The sequence below is a fragment of the Pseudorca crassidens genome, chromosome 5, assembly GCF_039906515.1.
Source record: "Pseudorca crassidens isolate mPseCra1 chromosome 5, mPseCra1.hap1, whole genome shotgun sequence".
Classification (NCBI taxonomy): Eukaryota; Metazoa; Chordata; class Mammalia; order Artiodactyla; family Delphinidae; genus Pseudorca; species Pseudorca crassidens.
The window spans coordinates 120,394,722-120,409,050 of record NC_090300.1 but is presented as its reverse complement, the minus strand read 5'-3'; the positions used below and the strand labels follow the sequence as shown (position 1 = coordinate 120,409,050).

Below are 14,329 nucleotides of genomic sequence, written 5' to 3'. Positions count from 1 at the left end.
GAAATCATGTTAGTTACTATTATTAGTAAACCAGAATATACATAGCTAAATAACATGTAATCCTAATTAAACACCACTATAATGTCCAACTGTTCCATTTAATTCAATTTCTTCAAACTATCATATAGCAACCTTCCTCAAATTCAATGAAAAACATATGGTATTTATTAATAACATTTATATTTGAGTGGTTAGTAACAAATAACACTAGTTATTCTGGTGCTTACCCCACCAACAGGGACCTTTTCTTTTCTCACTGAGAACTGTTTTCCTTGATCCAATAAGGGCCTGATAAAGCAAGACGATGTACATTTTTTTTAGGTTTTTAGATCAACTAAACATTTTTTAAAAAGTTAAACATTCTCAACCACTTTATTGCACACTCTTCTGCTTCATTAACAGAGACCTGACTTGCCGTGATAATAATAATGTTCCTTTAATCTTCTGGAAGGGAGATCGTTTATTCTTTTTTACCCCATATATTTTAGGGCCAGGGCATATTGTATGATTTTTTTCACTGCTTCTTCTAGATAATTATCCTTCAAACTTGAGCCAAATCCCTAGATTGTGTAAGACAATGCCATCTGGCTGTACCATAATCTGTGCCTCCGCATCTACTCGCCTCCTGTCCTATCAGAAGACTAGCATCGGGCTAATTCGTCCCACTTCGTTCTGCCACTATTCTGGGTGACGTCACAGCTGACAAGGACAAATGTATTAAACTCAATCTCTTTTCACCTTCATGACCTTCATACTTCCAGAGTCCTGCATCTGCATTCTACATTGGCCATCAACTTTCATGACCGCAAACCATGAATCTTATTACCTGGAACTAATCCACCTTTGAAAACTTGACTCCAATTGTTTCAGTCCCTGGCCATAACATAACCTTTTCTATTTCTAGATTGTACATTCAGTTACTCTCACTATATTTGGTTTTTATTCTACCTAGACCCCCAGTTCCCAAATGTAACTTTCTATCATCCTTGCCCCCTAAAATGATTAACGATCCTGGTTTACCTGGGATATTCCTGGTTTTAGCACTGACTGTCCCACATCCGGGAAACTCTCAGCCCCAGGCAAACCTAGGCCCTGTCTCGATTCCTTTTATTATCCAACCTGTACTCCATGATTACCATGTCATCCAAACTGTGGTGACATTCTGAACTTTAATAGCTTTCTTTCAATTAAATTTCAACGTTAAAACTGACAAGTTAGCCTTTGTCACATTTGTTGCCCATCTGCGGAGTGCTGCTTCAAAAGATCATAGAGCCCAGCAAACTGGCTCCACCATAAAGTAATATCTTCCTTCCACCCGGGTTTTTATAGTGCCTAGAAATTCTTGCATCTCTCTCAGAAGGGACCCCCGTGTCCTACTTGATGGAGAAAGTCAAAGCAGATAGGGAAGTCAGTCACCACACTTCTACTTTTATCTGCATCTCCACCCAGCCTTTTCTAATTCTCTCCTGTAAAAAACAAAGGTAGTTTTCTCCTCAGATCTAAGGATAACCTTATGAGCTGAATCCCATTCTGCCCCATTTTCTCAAAATACATTTATTAAATATAGCGTTTCCACACTTTCCTGTCAATGACACACTTGACAGTGTTTTTTTAAAATGCAGATTATAAGATTTCCCCTCTAGAAATCTGTCTTTTAAACAAATGATGCAAGGGATTCTTAGCTTAAGGCAAATCTAGGAGACCCCGAATTGTGTCCTCTCTTTTCTAATCTTCATATTCTTCCTTTCTAGCGACTCCTTCCCTTCAGCCCACAGAGAACTCCACATTTTTCTCATCTATAATTAATACCATCACCACAGAAATGATTCCACCCTCAACTCTATGTTCAGTTACTATCCTACTTCTTGCCTTCTTTCTGTAGCCAAACATTTTTCTGCCAAACCACCTTTTTCTCCTCGAACTTTCTGGCATCTGGTTGAAACGGTTTCCATCAACGGGGCCTTGATAAAGTAGGTACAATACTTATTGCTGTATTCATGGGATACTTTAAAAATTATTTCACTTAAACTCTCCATGGCATTTAACATCATTGACCGTTCCCTTGTTGAAGAGACATTTCCTCTTACTTCCCTACCATCACACATTTGTGTTTTCTCCCACCTCTCTGGGCCTCCATTAGTTTCTGTCTTCCTTTAACGTTTGTATTTCCTGAGGCTCAGTTCTAGTCATTATTTCCTTTCTATGCTCCACACTCTTTCCTGAGCACTCTCATCCATTCCCAGTTTCAACAACCTTCGTCTTTGTGGGTGACTCTCACATGGATTTCTCAAGTCCATACCTCTTCCTTGAGCTCCAGATCCATACGGTAAAAAACCTACTTGCCACCTACTTCGTCTCTGCTTGATTACCTCAAACACGCCCTACACGAAACCAGTTACTTCCTACCTCCTCAAAAGCTTTCTCTGGCCACGACGCTTCCTTGGTCTCAACATTGACACATTTCCAACCAATCACCAAGTAGCTGTCAATTCCTCTGGAATTGTGTTACTGAAGAAATGTTTGGAAAATACAGAATGGCACGAAGAGGAGCAAAGACAACAGAGGAGAGAGAAGAGAGAAAACAGACGAAGACAAGCAGAAGCAAAATACTCATAATGCTATATTCCAGAGATATTTGGTGCTAACATGCTGGTGAGGATTGCTATAGTCTTTTCTCTATATGTGTGGTATCATAATTCAAATGTTGCTCTATAACAAGTCTTAATTTTTAAAAAATTTTACCCGTGGTCTTTGTAACTCAGTATATAATGCACCTCAAATACTATTCTATTACAGCATTATATTTTGTCAAATGGCAACATAATATTTTATCATTTTACTATATTAAGATTTATTTAACAAAATCAAAATGTATACTGGTTGCAGATTTTTCCTGCTTTAATTATTGCTGTAATGATAATTCTCTTTACACATCTCTCATGGTCCCTTGTAGGGACATAGGAGCATGAGATATGCTACATTCTAAGTCATTTGATATATCTAATATCAAACTGACCTCTAGAAATTCTAAACTGAGGTACATGCCCCCATTTCTCCACATTTCCCATTTTGTTTATCAGAATAAGAAATGGCTATTTGATCAGACCAGTAGTTCTTCCCTTTCCGTCTCTGGCATTAGTGTCAAGAAACATTCTGTGGGAGGTTGCAGTACATGCATGCCCTTTGTAGGATCAGCTTTACCTCAGGAAAAGATACACTATTTAACAGACACTTTCATTGGAATAGCTCCTGGTATATGATTTGGGTTAATTACTGTCATCATCCTTCAAGCCCTTGGCATGGCTTCTGTTTGGATAAGCAAATTTAGCATTGGTGTCAAGCCAAAAAATTAATTCTTAATGTAGCTGGATATAAAATGCTATGAACCCAACGGTTAAAAGGGAATTAAGGCATCCTAATTAGACATAACTAAGAAAGACCAATAATGTACTGGCCACTACACAGGAGGGTACTGTTTTTCCAAACTACAATGTTAATGATCCTTTTTCAACAAAAGTTCTGCATTTGATCCTGGGCACTTTGTTGTGAATAGCAGGTTTTATTTGAATTTTAAAAGAGTAAATTTTTTTATGCTGGTAGAGAAGTTTTAAAAATGAGTTTTACTCTGTCCTTCAGAAACCCTTGGGAAAGTCGGCATAATACCGGTCTGCATATTTTTGTATAAAATATATAAAATTAACATACTGAAACCGTTATCCCTGAACTGAGCATACAGTTGCAAAGTATAGAGTATGTATGGGAGGATTAAAGTGATTAATAGAGTCTGACATGAAAGCCAAAAGGGGGCAGTCTAGATACTAAAATAGCATTTCCAGTTTATTTTGGTCGGGGAAGATAGTAATAAATATTTAAGGAAATAAAATAATATATACCATATAAATTTAAACCAAAAAATGAAGAACAAAATATTGAAACAGTTCAACTTATTTTAGTCCCCATTTGAAAACAAAACTAACATCATAATGTAATTCTAACTCTTAAATTTCAAAGGGAGGGACTCTCAGTCATTATTCGGTCCAACTTCTTTTCCACCTCCCGCTTGATGGGTAGTTAGTTTCCCTGTGAACCCTTCCATGAGGAAGATTCATTGTTCTATCTCAGTACATCCCACTGTAGAGAGTCTCCATTGTGAAGTTCCTGTCTGTTTGTATCTTCCAATCTCTAGTCTATCTTAATTCTGCATCAATTGGAAATAATTGGGTATGGTTAAAAAAAATTAGGTTGAAAGTCAGGAAAATCTTCCCCATGTAATGTTACCTTACCAAATGGTAAAGCAGATAAAAAATGATGAAAGCTAGACTAGGAATAGTATAGAAAGTAATAAACTAGGAAATACATGGAAGTAGGCAAAGATGCACATGTTTTGGAGAAATGAAAATAGGTCTCTGACCTCTCAAACAAAAAATAAGAGTGATATAATTGCCATGCCTAAAAATAAGAAAAGATTGGTATGTGGGGATTCATGGACCTCCAATAACATTTTTATCACAGTCATTAAAAAGTAAGTTTGACGCTGGGTTCTGTTGACATGAATGTGCCATGGTAGGATTGAGGTGATCCTTTTGATGTACTCTACTGAAGAAGTAAGTTTCAGCATGCTGGCTTCTGTTTGAGCCGCCAGAACTTGAGAAATGTTTAGAAACCAGTTCTGTAAACAAACGTTTATAGGGATTGGGGTTCTTTTTTCAAGGAGAAATTTTGTAAAAGTGGTTCACAAAAACTTTAAGAGGTTCAATTTGGATATGACTAACCGTGACTTATAAATAGAAAAAATGATTTATTACAGAGGAAAGGGTATGATTATGTTTATAACAATACTTATTGATTTTTAAGATTTAAGCCTTAAAGCAAGCTACTTATTGAGTGTATGGTGAGACTATACACAGGTGAAAACTCTCTTTATAATTTAGAGATTTGAAGATCCCACAGCCCAGAAATTTCAAAGTCTGTTTCAGTGTATTTTTTGCTTTTCTTGGATATCCTTAAAAACTGACACTCATTTAAATGAAACTTATTGTTATAATGGTAAGAAAAATAAAATAAAATAAATGATGGATTAAAAGTTCCTTGAGTGTGCTTTCGGTCTCTAGTTATTTATTCATCCATTCAAAGTACTTACTGAACACATGCTATTCAGTGTTTAGTTGAAATGTGTTATGTAGATGGCAAGAGAAGAGTGAACAAAAAGACAAAAATTCCTGCTCTTATAAAGCTTATAACCTAGAGGTAAGAGAAAGACAAAATAAAGTAAATAAGTATATTTTCCAGTACGCTGATAATTAGTAAAAATTATGGGGGAAAAAGCATGGAAGGGGTAAGAAGTATTGTGGTATAAAATAGGGTGGCTAACTAAGTCTTCACTGATGAGGTGACATTTGAGCAGAAGACCTGCAGAAGATGGGCGAGCAAGCCATATGGATATCTGGGAGAAATATGCCCTAAGCAGTGGGATCAGAAAGTGCAAAGGCACCAGGGGAGGTGCATGCCTAGTCTTCCAGGAATAGCAGAGTCAGTCTTGCTGCAGTAGGATAGTGAGATGAGCTTTAGGAGGTTCTGAGAAAGGTAAACAGGTCCAGGTCCTCCAAGGCTTTATAGGTCATTGTGAGGACTCGGGATTTTACTCTGAGATGTGAATCCTTTGGAGATTTGGGGCAGAAGAATGACATGATCTGACTCATATTTGTAAAACAAACCACTCTGGATGTTACGCTGCAAACAGACTGTACAGGGCAAGGCTGGTGGCAGGAAGACCTGTAAGAAGACAATTATAATAATTCAGGGGAGAAATGATAGTGATTTGGACAAAGGGAAGCTGTGAAAGTGATGAGTAGTGTTTGAATTCTGGATTCTTGGATATATTTTGAAGATAGAGCCAATGGGATCTGATGATGCATTGGATATGGAGTAAGAGAGAGGTCAAGGGTGATTGCAAGATATTTTATCTAAGCAACGGGAAGAACAGTGTTGCCATTAGCTAAGAAGATTAGACATCAAAGAGGAGGGTCCAACTCTGGGGTTCAGAGGACAGGTTGGGCTGGGGATATAAACTTGGAGTAAAGGTAATTAAAGTCATGAGACTGGATGACAACACCAAGACAATAAAGAAGAAAAGCAGTCCAAGGTCTTTACGATCCAGAGGAATAATTTAATTTACCTATTCAGTCAGCTAAACCTGGTATGTACACAGAGCTCCAAGCTGCAACATCCACATCATCACACAACCACAGGAATAGCCAATCCTTTCAAAAAAAATAATAAATTCAACGCCCATTCATTCACTCGAGGTCAAAACTACAAAATTCGGAGCTATTGGATCCTGAAGTATTTGCTTCTCTCTAACCCATTCCAATCCTGCATTTTAGCACCCCCCTATAATTCTAGCCACTTACTTTTTAAACCACTTTTTGCTATTATTACTTTTTTTTTTTTTGTCTCCTCTTTGCAACTGTTGGAGTATTAGGGCAAATAACTGATTAGGTTAATTTGCTTCAATCACTGTTCATTTTAATTACTTACAAAAATGAAAAAGAAGTATAATATAACAATCTAATCAGGGTCAAAGTTTTATTATTTTTATTTCTCTCTTCCTTTCCCTTATCATTCTTTTCCTCCCTCCTTCCCTTCCTCTTATTTTTCTAAACAGATTCATTTGGGGTATATCTTTAGCTCACACAGAAATCTGAGTAGATTTCTTCTAGTAGAATTTGGCTAGAAATTACTGAGAGTTACTATGTGTCCCAAATTAAGTCACATACATCTCACTTAAAAACTTAGATACAACCTTGTAACTCATAGTATAAAATTTGGAAACCACTAAGTACATTTTGTATCCATTATAATGTACAGATCACTTTTATAGCATGCATTTTAAATGCTAAAAAATGTAATTAATTAGTCCATAATCCCTATGAGCCTGGTATTACCCTAATACTCACCTATCATTTTGCTCCAGGATTTGTTCTTTCAGTACAGTTCTGGAGTTGATTACACTGACTCGCTTTAAAGCATGAGCTGCGGAAGAAGATGGTGAGTGCTTTTATATCCATAAAAGCAAACAATGCACAAAATAGAGAGAAATATGATGAAAGATTATACAAGTTAGAGAATTTTTTTGTGTTCTGGATCCACAGGTATACTGGGAGCCTTTCATTTTCCCCATTATTTCTTATTCACCTAAAATGTTTTGTAATGTCTTGATAAAACTAAGATTCCATAATGAAAAAGCCTACGGAGAAGTTCTTTCTTAGACATTAGAGAGGAGTGCTAACTTGTTTTGGATCTTCCACAGAAGGTTTAAGTATTTGCCCAAGAGGAACATGACTCCAGTCTTTAAAAAAAGAAAGCAATATCATCAAGTCTTATAGACAAATATTATTGTGAAAAGTATTAAGAGCATGCAATGGTAATCCCCGAATCTCTGTCATGTTCTTACTATTGTCACTAATAATAGCTTCCTACATGGTAGGCAATGTTCTAAATACTTTACATATTTTAACTCTTATGTTTCAAAACTACCCCTGTGAGGAAGATGCTACGATTATCCTTATTTTACAGATAAAAAGCACAAAGAAGTAAAGCAGGTAGCATTAATCAAAGTCACACATCTAGAACTACAAGACTGAGGTTCAAGTTACTGTTAGTGAATTCGATGGGAAACATCTCAGAGCTAGGCAGATTTTTGTCTTTTCCCACAGTGTAATACTTAACCTCCTTGAATTTCAGACTTTTTATCTTTAAAAAGAAGGAAGTGGACTTGGAGATTTCTAAGGTCTCTTATATGAACTCTATGTTTTCTTATTTCTAGAAGTAAACATCTGGTCCTTAAAGGAAGCCTCTGATTTACATCAACTATCTCTAAGAAACGTGGGATTCCATGTCTCACAGAATTAAAATTCAATTTGGGGATGTTTCATCCTCTCCTGCCTAAGGCACATTTTCATCTTTATAGCTGATAATAATAATGTTTGAATTTATATATTTATAATTTATAGAACATGTTCACATACATTATACAATTTGAGTGCCCAAATGAGCTGATAAGATAAAGAGAACAACAGGCAAATTTACCCCTATTTTGAAGGGAAAAATAAAACTCAGATAGGATAAGTGATTTGCCTGAAACCCAAATTTGTCAAAAAGACAGAGGGAGAGAGAGAGAAAAAGAGAAAGACAGAGAGATGGAGAGAGCAAGTGTGAGCTGAGCCCTACACTCCTTCCTGTCTTTCACACTAAGTCAATGTACTTGTTCTTACAGGTTTGATATAATGTTTAAGAGTTTGATTGGCCTCTGGCATGAAACAGAGGAAGTGATGGATTCAAATTCTGCAACTTACACTGTCTTAACTTGGGCAAGATGTATATCCTCCTTGTAAAATTAGGACCATGTAGCCTCAGGGGGTTTTGGGGAGAATTAAGTAAAACACTTGTGACTATATTGACACAATTAATCCCTAAGACATCTTAGCTACCATCAGTATTATTAGTATGGGTAAGAATTATCCTAAACCTATAAATATGTAAATTTATCTTTAGTCATATCTTTTTCCATAAACTCTTTTCTCTCCTCTGATTCTCACCTCTTATGTAATATTCCCATAAGGTGAGACTTATAGATTTTTCAGAGCTAGATGGAGTTTTAGAGATCTGATGTATCCAAACCAAATTGTACTGTAAACTCTACTTATCTGTCATCAACTCTGGTAGTGAGGGTGAGAATTATAGGAAAAGAAAAAGTGTCTGGGTCATAAGCAGTTTTGGGGGCAAGGGAGTGATAAAAATGTACACTGTTCATTTCCATATCAGACACCAGGACAAACAGATCTAGTTCAAGTCCCATTTTTCACAAATGGGAAGAATGAAAAGAGGTCATTTTTACAAAGATTCATATAATTATTCAGTGCTAGAACCAGAACCCAGGGCTCTGAAATTGGTCCCATGTTTTTTCCACTATGTTGTGCTGACTTTTACTCCCACTTTCATGTCACATTAAGTTAATAAAAAGTTTTAAATGGAAATATTGTGTGCTTTTTAAAGTAATTCCTGAACAGACTCAAGGCCAAAAAGGATAAATTGTAAAAAATAAATGATAGATCACAGATTGAATTTAGAAGTGGGGATCACACTCTGTCCATGTAGCCCTCTTCCTTCTAAATTCCAGTAAAAATGTTCTCAGATATAAGTTGATTTTTATTCACTACTTATGCAAAGAAGAGAAAGAAATTCCCCACAGGGACAGGCCTGCGCCTAACATTTGTGGTAACTGGGGCAAGAGTATAAATGAAGGCCCGCATACCATACTTCTAAGTATTTGATAGTTATAGATGGAACTAACAGACTGGTAAATAAGTTCTATCGCTTACCCTAACACATACACCTTCCCGACCACCTGGAAGGCAAAATCCAGGTGAGAGTGTTTGGAGCCCTGCGAGTTCCTCTGGGGAATGCGGTAGTCCTGGGTGATGTGGTCAAGGTGCTTGCTGGGTTTTCTCCCACCCCAGCTCCACCCCTCACCATGTCTGTGGCTGCCCCAGCTACATGTCCAGACTCTGCCAACCCTCCTCCAAGAAAAAAAAACATCCTTCATCCAAGGAGTAGTGAATGCCAGTAGAGTAGTCGACCCTTAAGAGGGTAGAACTAAAGAATGAGAGCCCAGGTCCTTGGAGCAAATTTATGTCATATGGGCAGAGAACTCTGGGACTCCAAGTACCTGGAGTGGTCAAGGAGTGGCGGGATGGGAAGAGGACCCCCGATGGGCACAATCCCTAGGCCTTGGCCAGAGAGCCAGCCAGGGAAGGCAGAGCGGAGACGTAGTACAGGACTGGGTCAAATTGGCCCAGGTCTAAGGGCAATACTGTAGGAATGTGACTAAATGTAAACAGGTTTGAAGTTGTTGTCTGGGGGATGTTTTATATAAATTGTATATCAGTTGATCTATTTTTGTTCTGCTCTGTGTGGTCACTAACAAAATTACAATATATATGGCTGACCTTTTACAAATATCTATCTATCTAGTATTAACATGAGTAATTTTATGCCTGCTTTTTAAAAGACTTTATATATTTTTTACTCACCATCCAAATAAATCAAAATCCCAGAAATATTCATTGTAAAAACCATATTCTATTTCTAGTACAAAAATGATCTCTACTCAACACCTTTCTGAATTTTAACAGAAAAGACACAATACTGAAGTAACTAGAAGAAAGTTCAATTTACATTTTCCTAAATCTGTCATATTTCTGTTGCTGAGATAGTAACATCTATTAATGTCAGCTCAACTTCAAGAATGTTTTCCACTTGTTACCACAGAGGACTGGTGTACATAAGATATATCAATGGAGGGAGGTATGATATTTGTTTCCAAAACTGGAGACTTAAACAAGAGCAAATTCCACAACTTTCAAAATTGTGTTCCATATTTTATGGTAGATTAAATATTGAACTTAAAACTTACACACTGCCTGCTTTCAGAGCTATATTTTCCAAAGTAATACAACTTATATTTCATGTTGCCTTTAAAATAAGTAGCAAAAAATATATCCTGGCTCGTAGCATTACAAATCATCCCATTCACTCTGAGGAGACATACTTTTGGTAGAAAAAATGGAGGCAGATTCATCTGTTTAACAAACGGCTATTGAGTACCTGTTATTTGCCTAACATGAGGCTACCTAAGTGCTGGGGATAGAGAAAATGACAGACCACATCCTCATTGCAGCCCTCAGAGACACTCATAGATATATCTTTCCTACACACTAAATATAAATTATTACTTAGCCTGACCAAATAGGCAAGGGCTCATTTCCAAAACTGCTAGCCATTAAGAAAAGACAAGGTCTTCTTTTATTAAGACTGATCACAGCCACCTGACAATGGATAAGGTTTTTCTGAATGTATCTACATATAGAATATTTAAATTTGAGAAAGGGGCATACACAAGGAATAAAGAAAATAGTAGTTCATACCTAATGTGTATTAGCTTAGAGAAACACATCAGCAAAATGGCTCTGCTTTTTGATTTCATGGCATTAAAATACTAAATTGCACTGATCTTGTTATAAACTGCTTTCATATCTTTCTGACTTTTATATCCAGGTAAAGTGTAAAGTGAATGAATAGATACCAGTTCATGTAGGAAATACTAAGAATAACTCTATATGTCTTCTTTTAGCCTGAAATTATGAAATAGTTCACTGGTTTTCCAGCCATTTCTCAGTGGTGTTCTGGAAAGGTATAGAACAAGGATCATGATGGTGGTACACATGAGAAAACGTCTACAGCTGGAAAAAGATAATGGTACATCCAACTTTCAGAGCTGGAAAATGACTGATCTCTGGAATATTAAACTAATACTAGATTTCAAACATCCTCATGTCCTAATTAGATAAAGACCAAACCACTTCATTCACACAAATATCTATGAATCTTAATTTAAAATACTAGGACTATAATAACAAAAATTAGTAGTAAATAAACTCAGTTGCTATTTTGTAAAAGTTAGACAAATATCATTCTCCTTTGTCATTCTTCAGATTTTCTTTTCTTTTGTTTCTCTCCCACAACATGTAATAGTATGTTTCAAATATTTATTATTTATTTGACATGGATTTAATTTCAAAGAAAGTAGAATGTTTAGACCCATTATATTCTAAACCTGCAACAGAGCTTATAAATCATCTAATCTCTTATTTCATAAATGAAAAAACTGACCCTGGGGCATAACATTTTGCTTAAAAATCATAAACAAGGTTGATTTTTAGCTGATGTGTCCCAACGTATTTGTTTCTTTTCTAGAGAAAGGAAGACACCCAGTTCCTGACTTAAGTAGCATGAATGAAGAAAAATGCATAGTAAGAAATCAGGCAATTCATGGGCTTTCAAAATGGGTAAGCACACTGTATCTTAGGTTTATTTTTCACTGTGTCCTCACCTTTTTCTTGTTCACTGAAGGCCTGAAGCAAATTCGTGAGATTTTTGGTTTTAGACAGAAGTTCCTGGTATGTTCCCATTTGTGCTACTCTGCCACTTTCCATTACAACAATAAGATCCATCAGGGGTAGAAGTGTGAGGTTGTGTGTCACTAAAATTCGAGTCTACAAAAGAGTATTTTATTCCCTGGGTTACAAAAGATGGCAAAAATAAGCCATTTTAAAGAGAGCTGCAATCATTATTTTTTGTCTTTACTATTTTAGAGTAAAATTCTTGGTAGATGCCAGTTTAAGGCAGCATATATAAATATATTTCACAATGAATGATGATACACTGCTAGACAAAAAAGAAAAAAGTCAGCAAATGTTTTTAACCCATTAGTTCAGGTATTCTTCATTCATTAAAAATGAATCAAATTTACAGCAAATTAAAAACAATCTTATAACTGTCACTCTTGCTTCCTTTTTCTAAGGTCCTGTAGCATTACAAAAACATGTTTGATTCAAGTCTTTATTTTTAAATCTTTCCATATTATTGTATATATATACATAAAATTGAATGAGAAGATTTATCTTGGTTTCATTTCAATAAGTAAAGACATTTGTCTATTCTTTAAATATTTATACATTTATTTAAATTTTCCAGAATTCTCTATATTAATAAATCTGTAAACACATATTGTGAATCGATGAGTATGGTTTTGTGGTCAGACAGGCTTTTAAAAATCTCTGTGGCTCTTAAATTAAGCAAGCTACAACAAGTCATTATAAGCCCTGAGTTTCTTCATGTATAAAACAAGAACAACGATAATGCCTATCTCAGAGACTTGCTATAAGAACTAAATGAACTAATTTAGTGTCAAACATAGTATGCACTTGGTAAATATTAATTCCTTTCTTCTTGGTTCCTTCACAAGACAATTGAATTGTTATGAATGCTAGATTAATAATACCACATTTTAAGTAATAAATAATAAAGTAATACTATTTTTTATAAAAGTGCTATGCACCAAAATACCACTTTTCAAAAAAAGTCACCTAAGCTAAAAACAACTCATTTTGGCATGTAAACCACCTTCGAATATGGTATTAGTCAATGAGGTAATAATCACATAAGTTGTGGTCAGAGTAAACTTGTAAAAAATTTTAAGACATTCATTAAAGTGAGTCTGTAAAAGAGCAATATAACATCTCATTCTTTATGTGAAATTTAACTACTCTGCTTCAACAAATAAACAAAATATTAGAATTTGGGGCACAATGCTACATAGATTATCCTCTCCTTCCCTCACTAAAGCATAAGTGATGCTATGGCTACCTTGTTTTTCAACATGCCAGAGGACCCAATCACTTTTTCAAAAAGTTGCTTTCCAACATGAACATCAACTGCAGACAAGGGATCATCCAGGAGGTAGATGTCGGCCCCACTATAGACAGCTCTGGCCAGACTGACTCGATGCCTCTGACCTCCACTTATATTTACACCCTGAAAATGAAGCAGGAGAAAAAACAAAACCAGAGGAAAAATGTGTAAATCTCAAAGCACATAGAGTTACGTCCAAATTCTCTTCTGTAGCAGGGATAGGTAATAATTCAGGGTTAACACTCCAACCTTTCTTTATCCTAAAATTCCAAAAGCCTCTATTTCCTAGTACCACTAATTGGTGCACATTAACAGATATATCTGCTTTCTCTTAATTGCGTGCTTTCAAAAGTAGATACTAACAGTTATGGAGAAAAGAATTTCCGGTTCCCTAACTCTGAAAAGTTGTGCCTGTGGAACATTAAAGAAAACTTTTGGCTGCCAGCCGTGTACTGACACTGGTGATCATTTTTAAATTGACACATAGGAGACTGAGAATAATAGCTAAATTACCAAAGCAGCAATCAACATGTCCTATTTTCTTCTGTAGAAAGATTAGTACAAGTCTTGTTGGCAAAAGTACAACTCTAAGAAGCAAGAATAAGGAATATACATCACTCTGTGAGAATTAAAGTCGACGTGTACAGCCATGTATGGAGAATTATGGGGCCAGGCCCAATTTACTTGATTTATTTTATGTTTAGTGTTTACAGATCTGGTTTAAAAGCTCTCCATGCAGCACAGAAATCAGCCAGTGCCCTATAATTGTAAAATGTCATTGCTTCTTTGCCTTTCTCGTCCTCCTACTATTCAACAAATATCTCCTATACTCTGGGTGCTGTGCTAGCACTTGGAATTTAAAGATAAATGAAACCGAGCCTCTGTCATGAGGAGGTCACATTTTAGCAGGGGAGCCAGGAGTAAAAAAAATATATACAAAGTACTATGATACATATATATGTGTGTGTGTGTGTGTGTGTGTGTGTGTGTGTGTGTGTGTGTGTGTGTGTGGTGTGAT

At 36.0% G+C, this 14,329-nt stretch overlaps 1 protein-coding gene across 1 annotated transcript in view; it reads right to left on the bottom strand.

Annotated features, from left to right (window-relative positions):
* LOC137225327 (multidrug resistance-associated protein 1-like) overlaps positions 1-14,329 on the bottom strand; it is a 78,323-nt gene that overhangs the window by 23,311 nt on the left and 40,683 nt on the right. Inside the window, exons 14-17 of the mRNA XM_067739223.1 lie at positions 13,267-13,434; positions 11,951-12,113; positions 6,957-7,032; positions 228-288 (exon numbers count right to left, since the gene is read on the bottom strand). Coding sequence (XP_067595324.1) covers positions 228-288; positions 6,957-7,032; positions 11,951-12,113; positions 13,267-13,434 — 468 coding nt within the window. The remainder of the gene's footprint in view (positions 1-227; positions 289-6,956; positions 7,033-11,950; positions 12,114-13,266; positions 13,435-14,329) is intronic.